Source organism: Gigantopelta aegis, chromosome 9, assembly GCF_016097555.1.
Source record: "Gigantopelta aegis isolate Gae_Host chromosome 9, Gae_host_genome, whole genome shotgun sequence".
In the NCBI taxonomy this organism is placed as follows: Eukaryota; Metazoa; Mollusca; class Gastropoda; order Neomphalida; family Peltospiridae; genus Gigantopelta; species Gigantopelta aegis.
Window position 1 is genome coordinate 30,210,949 of NC_054707.1, and position 15,113 is coordinate 30,226,061.

At 33.9% G+C, this 15,113-nt stretch overlaps 1 protein-coding gene across 7 annotated transcripts in view; it reads left to right on the top strand.

Moving 5' to 3' along the window:
* LOC121380640 (EF-hand calcium-binding domain-containing protein 4B-like) overlaps window positions 1–13,698 on the top strand; it is a 69,800-nt gene extending 56,102 nt beyond the window's left edge. For all 7 annotated transcript variants that reach the window (XM_041509557.1, XM_041509554.1, XM_041509551.1 and 4 more), the window contains 2 exons: window positions 393–920; window positions 3,439–13,698. In XM_041509557.1, the coding sequence (XP_041365491.1) occupies window positions 393–489 (97 nt within the window). In that variant the 3' untranslated portion in view covers window positions 490–920; window positions 3,439–13,698. The remainder of the gene's footprint in view (window positions 1–392; window positions 921–3,438) is intronic.
* Window positions 13,699–15,113: the final 1,415 nt, after the last annotated feature.

Below are 15,113 nucleotides of genomic sequence, written 5' to 3' on the forward strand. Positions count from 1 at the left end.
AATTCCAGATGAGAATCGGGGCATTTGCTATAAATGCCCCATGAAAGTTCAAAGATGTGCCCTTTTTATTTTTGGAGATGGACAAAAAGATTTTTTGATTTTTTTAAAAAGATTGGATTTTCAGTTTATAACGCTGGTGTAACCCTAGTGTTATAGATTTTGACCCAAAAAAAGAAGAAAAAAGATGCCTTGGTGTCATGTCTTAAACTTAATGCATGCTAAATTTGATTTTCAACTAAAATGCTGTAGCACTGAACTCATTGTTAAGTTTTCCTAACTACAATTCTACGTCCATGGTTTATATATAGGTTCATCTATGAATGTTCATCTTGGTGCATGTCAAAAAAGTTAATAAGCACTACAGTTAATATGTGAAATATTTTGTTTTTAAGAATTCTGCAAGAAAAAGAAGACCGTGCCATTGATGCTGCTTTAAAATTGGAAGCACAGATAGCTGTTGGATCCAAAAAACGACCTTGCTGTTCATAAACAGTGTACTCAATGAACTCAGTATTGTCCTGACAGTTTGACAGAGACTTAATTTTCTCTTCTACTTGAAGAAATATATTTCTGAAGCATAAGATGGGATATAACTTTACTTGTTACATAATGCAAGATACATGTTCTTTGTTTCAAAAAACAATAGCTGCAACACAAAAGCACCCATCTTATAATACAAGTTATTTAATTACATTGAGATGTCTATAACACATTTCATGGTGTTAATGGAGGTCTTGGGATCATCAATGATTGTAACAGTTTTCTCACCCATGTCACAGTGAGGATGATGTATAAAGAAAATCATGCTTTACATACAATTAATTAAAGACAGTCTCCTGTTTCCGCTTCCAAACAAAAATCTGTTATAAGCAGAGAGTTGCCTGCCCCAGCAGTGGGTCAGTGCGTGATTACTTCATAAGGTTGCACTATACCAATTAATTTCCGGCTGGGTCGAAGTTCGAGGTGTACCGAACTTTTGATAGAGAAGTTAACACCACAAGTCCTGTGATTGGTTATAAATGTGAGTGTGTTGGTTGTAAAAACAATTAGTTTCATCTGGGCTAAAAATGTATGCAATTTTATTTGATGTAGTACCACCGTGTCAAGTAGCCTTGTGCTTGGAACATGTATGGGGTACCTGTAAAAAAAAGTACTAAAATTTTGTGCGAAACTAGGGGTGTTGCAGAAACATCTGGTTATACCGAAAATGAGCCATGAAAGGTACCATTTTCTGCAGTTAATACTTTGAGGTAGGGGTTGTAGTACTGATATTTATGGGTCACAGTTTGGGATATATTGCATATAGTGTTTTTAAACACAAACGTTAACATGGTCGCCTATGGGATTTGAATTGGTATAGTCCAACCTATAGCACATATTCAGTGCATAATAAAAAAGATTATGATTTTTGTGATTTAATTAAATTAACTACACTATTTGATTAATTAGCCGTCACTCGGCCATGCAGTTCACAATGACCTTGACCTTGACAATAATTACTGTACATAGCCCTGAATGGAGTTTGAACAAAAATTAGCACTGAGGAAAAGTTGGTTTGGCCTATAATTCATACTATACAGATTTGAATGTTCTTATTTACATGGTGTTTGACTTGCCATATACAACTGCTCTTAAATATGTTAATATATCTAGGCAGTCTGAACTTAGATTTTAATAGCAATTTATTTTTATATTAAAAATAACATGTGGCCAATATTGGGATAATGTCTTTAACTTCTATAAACATAGTTAATGTTTCATGTGTGTACTTCTGATAGCTTAACTTTTTAAAGACCTTGATTTTTTATTGTCCTTTTGGCATATTTTATAGGGTGCTAAGTCATATTTTAGACAAATTTGTAGTTTTAGGGGAAATTTTTTTTTACTTTGAAGAATTTTTTTACCAAAGCCATAATTAAAAATTTTGTCACTATTGTGCCTTCTGTTCTCATTTATACATAACATAAGCTTGTTAAACATATCTTTAGGTCTCCAGATCAAATCTTTTTTTAAAATAATCACTTAGTTTGCTCCCATGAAGTGTATTTTAAGTGTATACTAGATTTGGAACCATTTTTTCCAGATTTGATTATCTACCTTGGTGTAATTTGATGATTTATTTTATTGTTAATGCTGTATTATCCAATGTTAATAGCTAAATGATATGCTGGATTACAGATTGTAGGAATACATCCAATATACATATTGTATTGATCTGGATTAGAAAATAATGCAATAAAATAGATGTTCGGGTAATTATGTCACTTAAAAAACAGGTTTTTTTTAGTAATGAATCAAAATAAATATGCGAAAGCTGCATGATAATTCCAGATATTACAAATTTTTAAACCTCCAACTACAGTAGGGTATACATAAAATATAGTCAGGAATATTGGTGGCTGCCAATGGTTTTGATGGTCCAATTTGAAAATCTGCATAGCTGATGGATTTGAAATTCCCGCACATGGTAACTTGAAGATGCCCACACTCAGCATACAGGATTTTCTTCCAACAGTGATGTGCAGGACATTAAGTCATTACTTCATACAGATGCAGTCATGTTGGTTTTTCCTTCCTCAGACATTGTATTTTTTTAATACTGATATTTCTTTGATGTGCCTATTGAGGTCTTCATAATCTGGGGGTCAGTCAAGTACATGTGTTTCAATGGAATAAGTTTAAGGAGTTGAGGTACTCTGAATAGCCATGCTGTCTCTACATATATAGCTGAGCACACACACACATCTGACAATAATATCTTCAGGAGTATTATTTTAAAAAAATTATTTTTTCAAATATGACATATTGCATTTGTACAAAACTGTACAAAATACATGTGTTTTGTGAGGTGTACATTAATTAGGTTGCACTGTAGAAACAACAGTTTCAGTGAGGTTGTCAGTTTATGTCAGAAGACACCAGATCCTGGTTGTCATAAAAACACATGATTCACCACCTTTTGAAACATGTATGTTATCAGTATAGGTTGCACTATACCAATTAATTTCCGGCTGGGTCGAAGTTCGAGGTGTACCGAACTTTTGATAGAGAAGTTAACACCACAAGTCCTGTGATTGGTTATAAATGTGAGTGTGTTGGTTGTAAAAACAATAGTTTCATCTGGGCTAAAAATGTATGCAATTTTATTTGATGTAGTACCACCGTGTCAAGTAGCCTTGTGCTTGGAACATGTATGGGGTACCTGTAAAAAAAAGTACTAAAATTTTGTGCGAAACTAGGGGTGTTGCAGAAACATCTGGTTATACCGAAAATGAGCCATGAAAGGTACCATTTTCTGCAGTTAATACTTTGAGGTAGGGGTTGTAGTACTGATATTTATGGGTCACAGTTTGGTTGATATATTGCATATAGTGTTTTTAAACACAAACGTTAACATGGTCGCCTATGGGATTTGAATTGGTATAGTCCAACCATAAGACTGAGGTTGAACTTACATTTGGTCAGTGCCAGATTACTTCATAAGACTGAGGTTGAACGTAGTAGATCAGTGCAAGATTACTTCATAAGACAGGTTGAACATAAAGAGTCGGTCAGTGCCAGATTACTTCATAAGACTAAGGTTGAACATAAAGAGTCGGTCAGTGCCAGATTACTTCATACGACTAAGGTTGAACATAAAGAGTCGGTCAGTGCCAGATTACTTCATAAGACTGAGGTTGAACATAAAGAGTCGGTCAGTGCCAGATTACTTCATAAGACTAAGGTTGAACATAAAGAGTCGGTCAGTGCCAGATTACTTCATAAGATTGAGGTTGAACATAAAGAGTCAGTCAGTGCGAGATTACTTCATGAGACCGAGGTTGAACATATTATACACTTAATGTAGTTGTACTGCAAGTCTATAGTGATAAAACTGTGCAACATAGCTTCCGTCTATATACCATTGTGGTACTCCAAGCCAAAGCTTCTCCAGTGAGTGAACAAATCGAAGTGTTGCAAGTGAGATGTTTAATATTACGTACAATAGTGGTGTGCTGCTTGTATACTCTTCCTTTATTAAAATGTTGCAACCTGAAATGTATTTTAATGTATGGATCTGTAAAGAAATAGAGGTGTGTGTATGTTGACTTTACAGTACTATTAATAATCATACATATAGTACCTTTTTTTGCAGCAGTAAACTGTGATATTCACTATGATTAGTGTCTGCAGAATTCATACAATGTTATTTATATAGAGCAGTAACAAGTCATGACTGGATAATTATTGATTACCACTAAACTGCCAAGCATGTTGTGTGTAATACTTCAACTTTTACAATCGGACCAAGTCTGATGAATTTCTCCAATGTACATGTATAGTAATTTCTTCCTCTTATGCTGTCACACCAGTCGGTGACTGCGGTTACATGATGTAATAATAAACTGGTGATCATGCAACTCCAAAACCCACATGACAAGACAGTTTTAACAGTTTCTCTCATTATTTGGTTGTGGTTACAAAGTGTTATTACCTAACGATTGACGAAGGATATTTTTGTCAAGAGATTGAAATAGAATTGTGGGATCAAAGGTCCAGATAATGTTAATAATATACACTTACCGGTAGCTTATTACTTAATAGTCTGTCATGTTTCTTTTACAATTTATTGAGAGTAAAGTACAACAGTTAAAGAATTTGGTTGTGTTCAACAATACCACTAGAGCACATCATCAGCTATTGGATGTCAAATATTAGAAATAATTCCGACATATATTAAACATACACTTTTTAACCCAGTACCCATTAGCCTAACATGACCAATGCACCATTCAAGCTAGTGAATAGCTAGAAATAGTGGTCGCTGTTGGCTTGAAAATGTTACACCTCATTAGTTTGATAGGTAACAGAGATTCATACTCAAAATACTACAATGACTGACAAAAAACTTAAGAGAATTATTGTACACCAGAAAATATATAATGAGACATTCAAAATGTACAGCGCCAGTGGTGAGGGTAACAAGCTGAGGATTTGGTTCACTCATTGCTAGTTCTGAACATTTCAACTCTTTCGTTCTCCACAAAACAGACAACAATCCTTCTGAAATACCAAATGAGATGGAGAAAAATGGAGGATTATTTTTATTATTATTACATTTTATTTTTGTAACTTTTTTTTGGGGGGGGGGGGGTGGTAAAATTTGGTTTAGCATTAGGCCTACCTATGAAGTGAAATTTGGATTCATGTCAAGAATCGTGCTTGTGTGACAAGTGTAATGCAATTGCAGACTTTTTTCTCTTGTTTTTAATTTTTTTTTAAATATCCCCAGATCAAGCAGACATTGTCAAGGTTGGGGAGCCTCGAATCATTGCTGTACAATGATGATACATGTTCAATCATGATTACAGTTGATACAATAATTTATTTAATTTATTTTAAATCAACAAAATAGATAAAGTTTCTATTAAAAATTGTTTTAATTGCGATGCTTTGCATGTTGGTGGTTTTATAGTATTTTCTGATATAAATGCTCTCTATTTACATACAAGAACAAAAGCTAGAACAAAACTGAACTACAAAAAGAAGAAAAATATTTATATGTATGAATTCACAGACACTAGTTGGTTTTGATTGGGGGGGGGAAGAAAGAAAAAAATAGGGGGAGGAAGAGAAGAAATATAGAAGTAGAAACAAAATCACTTATAATGCACTAGCAATCCCAAACAAGTCCAAAAGGAAAATTAATGATTTAAGAAATAAAAGTGTCAGTTGAAAAAAAAAAGAAAAAAAAAGTTATTTCTCTGATTCTTAAATGAAGAGATTGAACCATTTTTCCCAATGTATATTAAATTTGTCGTATTCACAAATTTTAATATAAATGTATTTTTCAATTTGAAATTTGTTTTTCAGGATATGTTCGATAGCATTTATATGTAAATCTTTGAGAAGTATTTTCATATTATAAATATAATATTTTATATTGAATATTAACCAGTTCACTACATAAGTTAGTTCGCCATCCACAATCTCAAACATAATAGCTTTTTTATTGAACGAGGTGCCAATTCTTGTTTTATAAAAAAATCCACTTTTCAACAGTTTCCCATAGGTTTCTTACTTTATTGCAGTCATAAAAAAGGTGCTGTAAAGTGTCCGGTTCATTATTACAAAAAGTGCATTTATTAGAATCTACGTAATGAATCATATGAAGAAATTAATTAGTGACAAGAATTCTATGAAGCAGTCTGTACTGGAACCATCTTAAAGTTGTATCTTTCAGACATTTAAAAGGCAAAACATAATATTTCCCCCCAAGTATAGCAATCGCAGTTCAAACCCTTATTTGCATATTTTATCTGTGACTTTGGAATTATGCTTTTATAGTTCAAAAGTTAGTTTTGACATATATTATTTCTAAAAGCTTCAAATGTAAGGATATTTCTTTCAGTGTGAAGTAAGTTGTGTATGAAAACAATTCCCTTTTTTATACAGTTACCATATAAAAATGGTTTATTGTCTTTTAGTATTATAACAAATATTCAGTCCTTGAATATCTTCAGTAGTCTGTACACTTTGCTTTTGTTGTATTGTTAACCAACTAAATAAAACAAGTTTTTAATACTATCTTTTTTACATATAATGAAATAGTCCCGTGTATAATTAGGTCCTTAGTATTTATACCAGTAGTAGATTGAAATAACTTTACCCATTTGTTACTAAGATAAAGTCGTTAAAGATGTCATTATGTTCTGTATGTCAGATCTGTTAAGAGTAAAAGTAGTATCATCAGCATATTGAGATATTAGATATTCTTCGCCATCAATAGTGATACCTTTGATATTTGCATTGTTTTAAACTAAAATTGAGAGGATTTCAGAACAAATTATAAAGATATACTGTGACAGGGGGTCTCCCTGTCTACATCCTCTTTCTAATTTAAAAGTTTCTGATAAATAACCATTTTGCAGAACACTAAAAATTGAATTTTTATAAAATGTTTTAATTGAACGTTTTTTTGAACTTTTGAAATTAAATATTTCTAACGCTTTTTCAATAAAAGTCCATGATGCTGAGTCAAAGGCTTTTTCGAAATCCACTAATACTAACAGACCAGGTATATTGTGCGTTTCAGTGTATTGCATTGGGTCATATATCAAACGTATATTCTCTCCAATATACCTTCCTTTTATAAAACCTGTTTGATCTTTATCTATTATTTTATCTCAAATTCTGTTTGCAATACAACCAGCAGCCATTTTGTAAGTGCAGTTCAAAAAATTTAAGAAATTGTCTAGGTTTATTTTGCTTAAGAATACATGTTATTATGCCCCGTTTTTGCACATGGGACATTTCTTCAATACTATAGCTGTAATTTATTGATCTGACTATAAAATGTCCCAAATCGGCCCAAAATAATTTGAAACATTTGGCTGTGAATCCATCTGAGCCAGGGCTTTTTTCATTCTTCATGTTTTTAAGTACGTTTAAAACTTCTTCATATGTTATTTTTCCTTCTAGCGCTTGTGCTTCTTCATTTGTTAGCTTATTAAAATTGTAACTGGATTGCTCCTCAACTATGTTAGTATTTGATTTTTCAGTTGGTGCAGAATATACGGTTTGGTAAAAACATTTGGTTTCCGTTAAGATATCTTTTTGGTCTGTTACTACTGTACCATTATCTAATTCTATCCTTGATATTAATTTACTATAGTAATTTCTGGACTCCATGTTACAGAAATATTTAGTTGGCTTTTCACCCTCTTCAGTCCATTTTGCCCTGGCTCGGATGCAATGCCCTTTAAGTTTTTCTCTTCTCAACTCTATTAGTTCATGTTTTTATCTTCTAATATGTTTATGTCTGTAGTATAATTTTCTTCCAATGATTTTATTTCGTCACATAGATTCATTTCTAATTCATGATTATTTATTTTTTTATAGGCTGAATAGGATACTGTTTTTCGCCGTATTTCCATCAATAATGTTTCGAGGAACAATTGCTCATTTATTGTAAACTGTATTTCGTCTTTTGGGAAGCAAGTTGATGTATTCTGGATTATAGATTAAAATGGCATATTGAGACGTTATGTTATTCATAATATCTTTAGTAATTTTTACATACTCTTTGTCTGACAGCAATGAATTATTAAATTTCCATAGACCATTACCCTTTTGAATTGTATTTAACTTTAAGAGCAATATTACATTAGAATGGTCTGAACTATAGCTATTGTCTATTAAAACTTGTTCAACATGTGGCATCAAATTATTGGAAATAAGGAAAAAGTCTAATCTAGCTAGTTTTAGTGGGTTTGGTTTCCTCGAAGTATATCCCTAAAAGGGTCCTTCAAATCAAATGTTTCCATAAGTTCCTTTCATGCTTTCGGATGATTATTATGCAGATAGTTTTTCATGTCTAGATCTTGATTAAGTACTAAATTAAAATTTCCATGTATTATATATTTGTAATTTTCAAACTCTTCTACATGTATATCTTGTAGAATATTTACAAAGAAACTCGGATTATCATTGTTTGGTCCATATATATTTATTATTGTTATTTGTTCTTTGTTGATAGTGATATCCAGTATTATAAAGTTTCCTGAATTATCAGTTTTCATTTTGAGTATTTTATATTCAAATGTATTATTTAATATTATCGCAACTACTCTAGCATTACTGGAAAAAGAGTTAAACATATATATGGTTCTAAATCAAGTGTGAAATGGGTATCTTGCAAACAGTAAATATCAAATTGTTTACATTTTAGATAATTTGAAATATCTTTTCAAAACCATCAACATGCTCGACACTTTCTCTGTTTAGATGTACATACATCAGTGTCTCCACTAAAGACAGCTACAGTAATAGCCTGTGTTTGAAGATACGTTTGTGTATAAATTAATTGTTAAATATTATGCCATTGCATGCACACACACACGGTCTGTATCGTCTAGACAACATGTTGATCAATGAAAAAAATAGCAACATTTAAATGACAAAAATAATAAGCTACACACTGTCTCGTATACATGCACATGTATACACAAATATGTTGTTCACATGTTCGTATGCACACACATATACACACACACAATTAAATAAGACAAATAATCTACATATATACAAATATGTCGTGTACGCGCGCACACACACCATTTAAATAGTAAAAATAATACACATATATACAAATATATCGCACGCATGCATACACACGCAACACACACATGCCCGCACGCACACAGACACACATGTGCTACATCATCAATACATTATCTGCTAAAAACTATATTAAGTCACTTGATTTGTCGGTGACGAAGAACATCATTGGTAGAAACAAAATTAATCAGTAATGTTAAATAGCAAAATCAATCAACGTATCTAGCATATACATGTATAAATGTAAGTGAAAAAAAAATAAACCCCAAAAACCCCCAACTAAACACACACACACACCGCAACATAGATACAATTTTTTTTTGTTGAGGGGACGTACATCGAGCAAGGAACATAAATTGATTGTTTACATATCACATAACACTTTTGGCAATGTTTTGGTATTGGAAGCCTAGCTATATGGCAAGCATTCACTTATGTTTATTATCTTTTTCATTTGTTCGTCCGATTTTAGCTTAGCAAAAATTACTCTGTCTTTTGTCCATGCACTTTCCACGTTTTCAAGTGACTTGACTTTGATCAGGTTTTGATAGTTCTCCTTGGTGAGATCCTCGCTGAGACCAATGCCAGTACCTTTCAGTTTCCTTCTGTTCCTCAGCGCTTCTAATTTCTGCGTCCTCACTATAAACTTAGCGATAATCGGTCGACTCCGAGCTTGGTTAAAGGGACCCAGTCTGTGCACGATACTAATGTTTCTAGTGGAAACTTTCATGACAATTTTTTCTAATACTTCAACTGTCTTGTGCATTGTTTCGGTAATGCTTTCTTCTTGGTTTTCTAATACTTCAACTGTCTTGTGCATTGTTTCTGTAATGCTTTCTTCTTGGTTTTCTAATACTTCAACTGTCTTGTGCATTGTTTCGGTAATGCTTTCTTCTTGGTTTTCTAATACTTCAACTGTCTTGTGCATTGTTTCGGTAATGCTTTCTTCTTGGTTTTCTAATACTTCAACTGTCTTGTGCATTGTTTCGGTAATGCTTTCTTCTTGGTTTTCTAATACTTCAACTGTCTTGTGCATTGTTTCTGTAATGCTTTCTTCTTGGTTTTCTAATACTTCAACTGTCTTGTGCATTGTTTCGGTAATGCTTTCTTCTTGGTTTTCTAATACTTCAACTGTCTTGTGCATTGTTTCGGTAATGCTTTCTTCTTGGTTTTCTAATACTTCAACTGTCTTGTGCATTGTTTCGGTAATGCTTTCTTCTTGGTTTTCTAATACTTCAACTGTCTTGTGCATTGTTTCTGTAATGCTTTCTTCTTGGTTTTCTAATACTTCAACTGTCTTGCGCATTGTTTCTGTAATGCTTTCTTCTTGGTTTTCTAATACTTCAACTGTCTTGCGCATTGTTTCGGTAATGCTTTCTTCTTGGTTTTCTAATACTTCAACTGTCTTGCGCATTGTTTCGGTAATGCTTTCTTCTTTGTTTTCATCCTTTATTCCAAAAAAAGCGAATGCTATCTTTCCGTGTATACTGCTCCAAATTAAGTGCTATGCCCGATGTTACATTTGCTCCTTTAATTTCTTCTTTTAACCGCACATTTTCCTGTTTTAACTTGGTGTTGTCTTTTTTTAGTTCATCATTATCTATCTGTATTTGGAAAAGTTTTGCTTCGAGTTTGTCAAGGTTATCTTGGAAAGTTTGAAGTATTTCTTGTTTAATTTGGGTGAGACTTGCTTGCAAAGCATCTTTAGTTATGGCTAAGTCAAGTTTTTTACTCATCACAGTTTGCTGATCAGTAATTTCTTTAAGTGCACTTAATACAGGATCCATGTCGACCCGAGTAGGCCTACTTGTGGATAATGTAGTACTAATAGATGTGTGCTTGATTTCTTTTGAGGATTTTTTCTTTTTCTTATCTTGCTTGGTTCTATGTTGCTGAGCTAAATTTGTATTTGGTGAAGTTTCACTGGAGTGCAAGTGCAAATTTTTTTTACATGCTCATATACCACTAGAGTTTCGAGCATGTCCGTCCCGGGGCAGGTCTCTGGAGTCACTACTTATCAATCGTTTTCGATCATTATACACACTCATGCTCCTGTACTCCAAGTTATCCAGAATATCACTGTGAGCTGTGAACAGTACTCACTGACCAAGGTTTTGACTTGGGGTTTTGCTACACGGATGAACTCATGGCTGTATTTTTATACCACACAAGATGATTAAAATAATAAAAAATAACTTTTGTTATGAAATAAAAGTTCTCTCACCAGAATCTTGATGGTAACATAAATCTTCTCATATAAAAGTTGTCTTTGTAACCAATCTTGTTCCAGTCAAAAATAACAAATTCACTTGAGTCCAGCCCAAGTAATGACCTCTGACCTCTCTCCCAATTGCAGACTTAATGAGATACTATGTTAATCATGTGTAACAACTCATCCTCCAAACCCCCCCCCCCCACCCCCCCCCCCCAAAAAAAACCCAAAACCAACACACCATATGTTTATTAAATATTAATTACTTTTCCTTTATTCTAAAAAAACCCCAAACCCTACAAATTCATTATACTTCTCCAGTGATGTCATTTTTGATACGTGATGATACCACAGTAAAAATACACAGGGCCATTCAGCCATTTTAGTAAGGGATGTCAATGCAGTCAAAATACACAAGTATATTAAGCTATCTTGATAGGTGACGTCACTATAGTAAAAATCCATGTCAAGTATATTCAGCTATTTTGATAGGCAATGTCACTACAGTAAAAATACACAAATCCTTTGAGCAATTAGTGTAAACCGTATCATTGACCAATGGTGTCATTTGCATGTGATGTCAGAAATGTTTCTAAAACCTTTCTTCGATTTCAGGCTGTTTGATAGCACTGTTATTTCACTGAATTCATGTTGTATAATAAATACAATGTATTATTATTTACTTCCTTTTCTCATTAATGTACCATGTTTGATGGTAGTTTTACTTTTTGTGATGAACAATAAATAATATGAAGTGGAGTTTGAAAAACAGCTGGTCACTTAATGGTGTTGAACTTTCAGAATTATTGCGAAGAGTGACTCAAATCTTCATTTTGATGTTCTTCTATTAATCATAATGTAATTATGTATTATTTATTTATTTATGTATTATTTATTGAATCATTATAGTTTGCAAATTATAAATCCTGTGTGTTGTGAATTTGAACATTGGTGCAATAACTTTAATAAAGTGCAGTCTGTGAAGTTGTCAGTATGGATGAAAGTAATTACAGATATTGAATTCAGTATGAGTACACCACAGGTACCCCCAAACAGAAACCCCTAATACAAATACTATAGTTACATATATATTATAACGTTACTATAACATATCTGACATTATTGTTTGGGGATACCTGTGGATTACACAAGTGAAATAACAGTAATTTGAAACACATCATTAGCAACCAAGTTTATCTTCCATAAATAACAATTTGAAAAAAAAGTTTCTAGTGTGAGCCCTGAAAAGCTTGCAAAGTGAACTTTTTATTTTTATTGATGTTTTCTTATTATGATATGGCACATGGTAGGGCTTACTGAATTGGTGTTGTGTGGAACATGGTAGGGCTTACTGAATTGGTGTGTGGCACATGTTAGGGCTTACTGAATTGGTGTTGTGTGGCACATGGTAGGGCTTACTGAATTGGTGTTGTGTGGCACATGGTAGGGCTTACTGAATTGGTGTGTGGCACATGGTAGGGCTTACTGAATTGGTGTGTGGCACATGGTAGGGCTTACTGAATTGGTGTTGTGTGGCACATGGTAGGGCTTACTGAATTGGTGTTGTGTGGCACATGGTAGGGCTTACTGAATTGGTGTTGTGTGGCACATGGTAGGGCTTACTGAATTGGTGTTGTGTGGCACATGGTAGGGCTTACTGAATTGGTGTTGTGTGGCACATGGTAGGGCTTACTGAATTGGTGTTGTGTGGCACATGGTAGGGCTTACTGAATTGGTGTGTGGCACATGGTAGGGCTTACTGAATTGGTGTTGTGTGGCACATGGTAGGGCTTACTGAATTGGTGTTGTGTGGCACATGGTAGGGCTTACTGAATTGGTGGTGTGTGGCACATGGTAGGGCTTACTGAATTGGTGTTGTGTGGCACATGGTAGGGCTTACTGAATTGGTGTTGTGTGGCACATGGTAGGGCTTACTGAATTGGTGGTCTGTGGCACATGGTAGGGCTTACTGAATTGGTGTTGTGTGGCACATGGTAGGGCTTACTGAATTGGTGTTGTGTGGCACATGGTAGGGCTTACTGAATTGGTGTTGTGTGGCACATGGTAGGGCTTACTGAATTGGTGTTGTGTGGCACATGGTAGGGCTTGCTGAATTGGTGTTGGGTGATATATTTAAATAGCAGATGTTGAATGTGTTTTTAAAAAAAAACCCATTCTGTCTGTTGCTCTAGTCCACTTTATTCAGTATTGTGTTCATACCATCATTTATTCTGTCACATACCGGAGCAGAGATTGGAAGATTCACGTACTATGAATAATTATAGTTATTTTAATTATACTGCATTGTATTATAATGAATCTTGGCTTTATATAAAGCAGTCATCACTTCTTTGTGAACATTAGAAAATAAAGGCCATTTTATCTAATGTACTTTTCTTCTATTTTGTACAGTGGAATAAAGGTTTTAGTTTGGATGATTGATCAGTGATAATATACTTTATAATTATGAAATGCATTACCTTTTAAAGGCATTTTCCTGACATTTTTGATGATTTTTAAATGACTGTACTGGCCCATAGTGAGTGTGTGTGGAAGGACAACATTTAGTGGCGAACACAAGCCATATTTTTACCTTCATTTAAATTGAAAATGTATGTTTTCGTACACCCCCCAGTTCCTGCTGTATCCCCCCCCCCCCGATTTAAAAATAAAGTCTTCCAATAAAATACTGTTTCATATGGAATAAAACAAAAAGGATGGGTTTTAAAAATATTTTATATGAACATTATTAACAGTATATGTATTTAAAGAAATATTTGTTTAATGATACTGCAGCACATTTTTAACTACAACTAATAGTCCAGGAGCCAATTCAGAAAACATTCCTAGCCCTGATATAGAGTTGAATTGTGGCAGCAACAATACATGTAGGTGACAGACTATGTTCCAACATGGGTGGTGTGGTGGTAGGTTGGCTTAGGTGAAAATCTCAACAATTTGATTTGATTTTCTCGGCTTCTACAACTAATATCCTTCAGAATTTGTTGATAATACTATGTCTGATATAAGCCTTTATATTGTTGTTCAGCTGGCAGCAATATGGAAATATGTTTCCAAGATGGCCATCATAACCAATATAACTGCCAATTTAATGCCATTTTATTTTACACTTTTATATATATAGTCAAAAATAAGTAGGGGATATTCCATTTCTAATATCAATAATTATAGAATAAAATGAGATATAAAACTAAAAAAGTATGAAAAAACACCGATTGTTTTGATCGCGAAGCACATGACGTGACGTTGCATGTGCGAAGGGTGTGATTTGAAACTGCGTGTATGTTGTGTGCACACTGTGGCAATATTATCTGTTGTTTGTTACTGGAGCACTAAATCATAACCTTGCTGTCACATTCTTTACAACATTGTGTAACTTTTCAACAATGCGACGTCAGGAACGTCTCAGGGCTGTAGGCATGCTCCAGATTGGCACCACCCAGCGAATTGTGGCCCGTAGACTTAATGTGTCACAATCAATCATTAGCCAGCTGTGGGCCCCGATATCGACAAACCAGAAATATGGACGATCGTCCCCGTTCAGGACGGCCAAGGGCCACAACTCCGGTTCAGGTCACTTCATTAGGACTTGCACATTGAGGAATTGAGGTCAATCGGCCAATCAAATTGCAAGAGAACTCCATGTTACAACTGGTGTTACAGTGTCTGGTCAGACTATTCATAACAGACTACAAAGAAGTAACATCCACGCATGTTGACCCTACGTTACCCCATATTTGACATTGCTGCCAGATGTCAATGGTGTACATATTGTAAACAT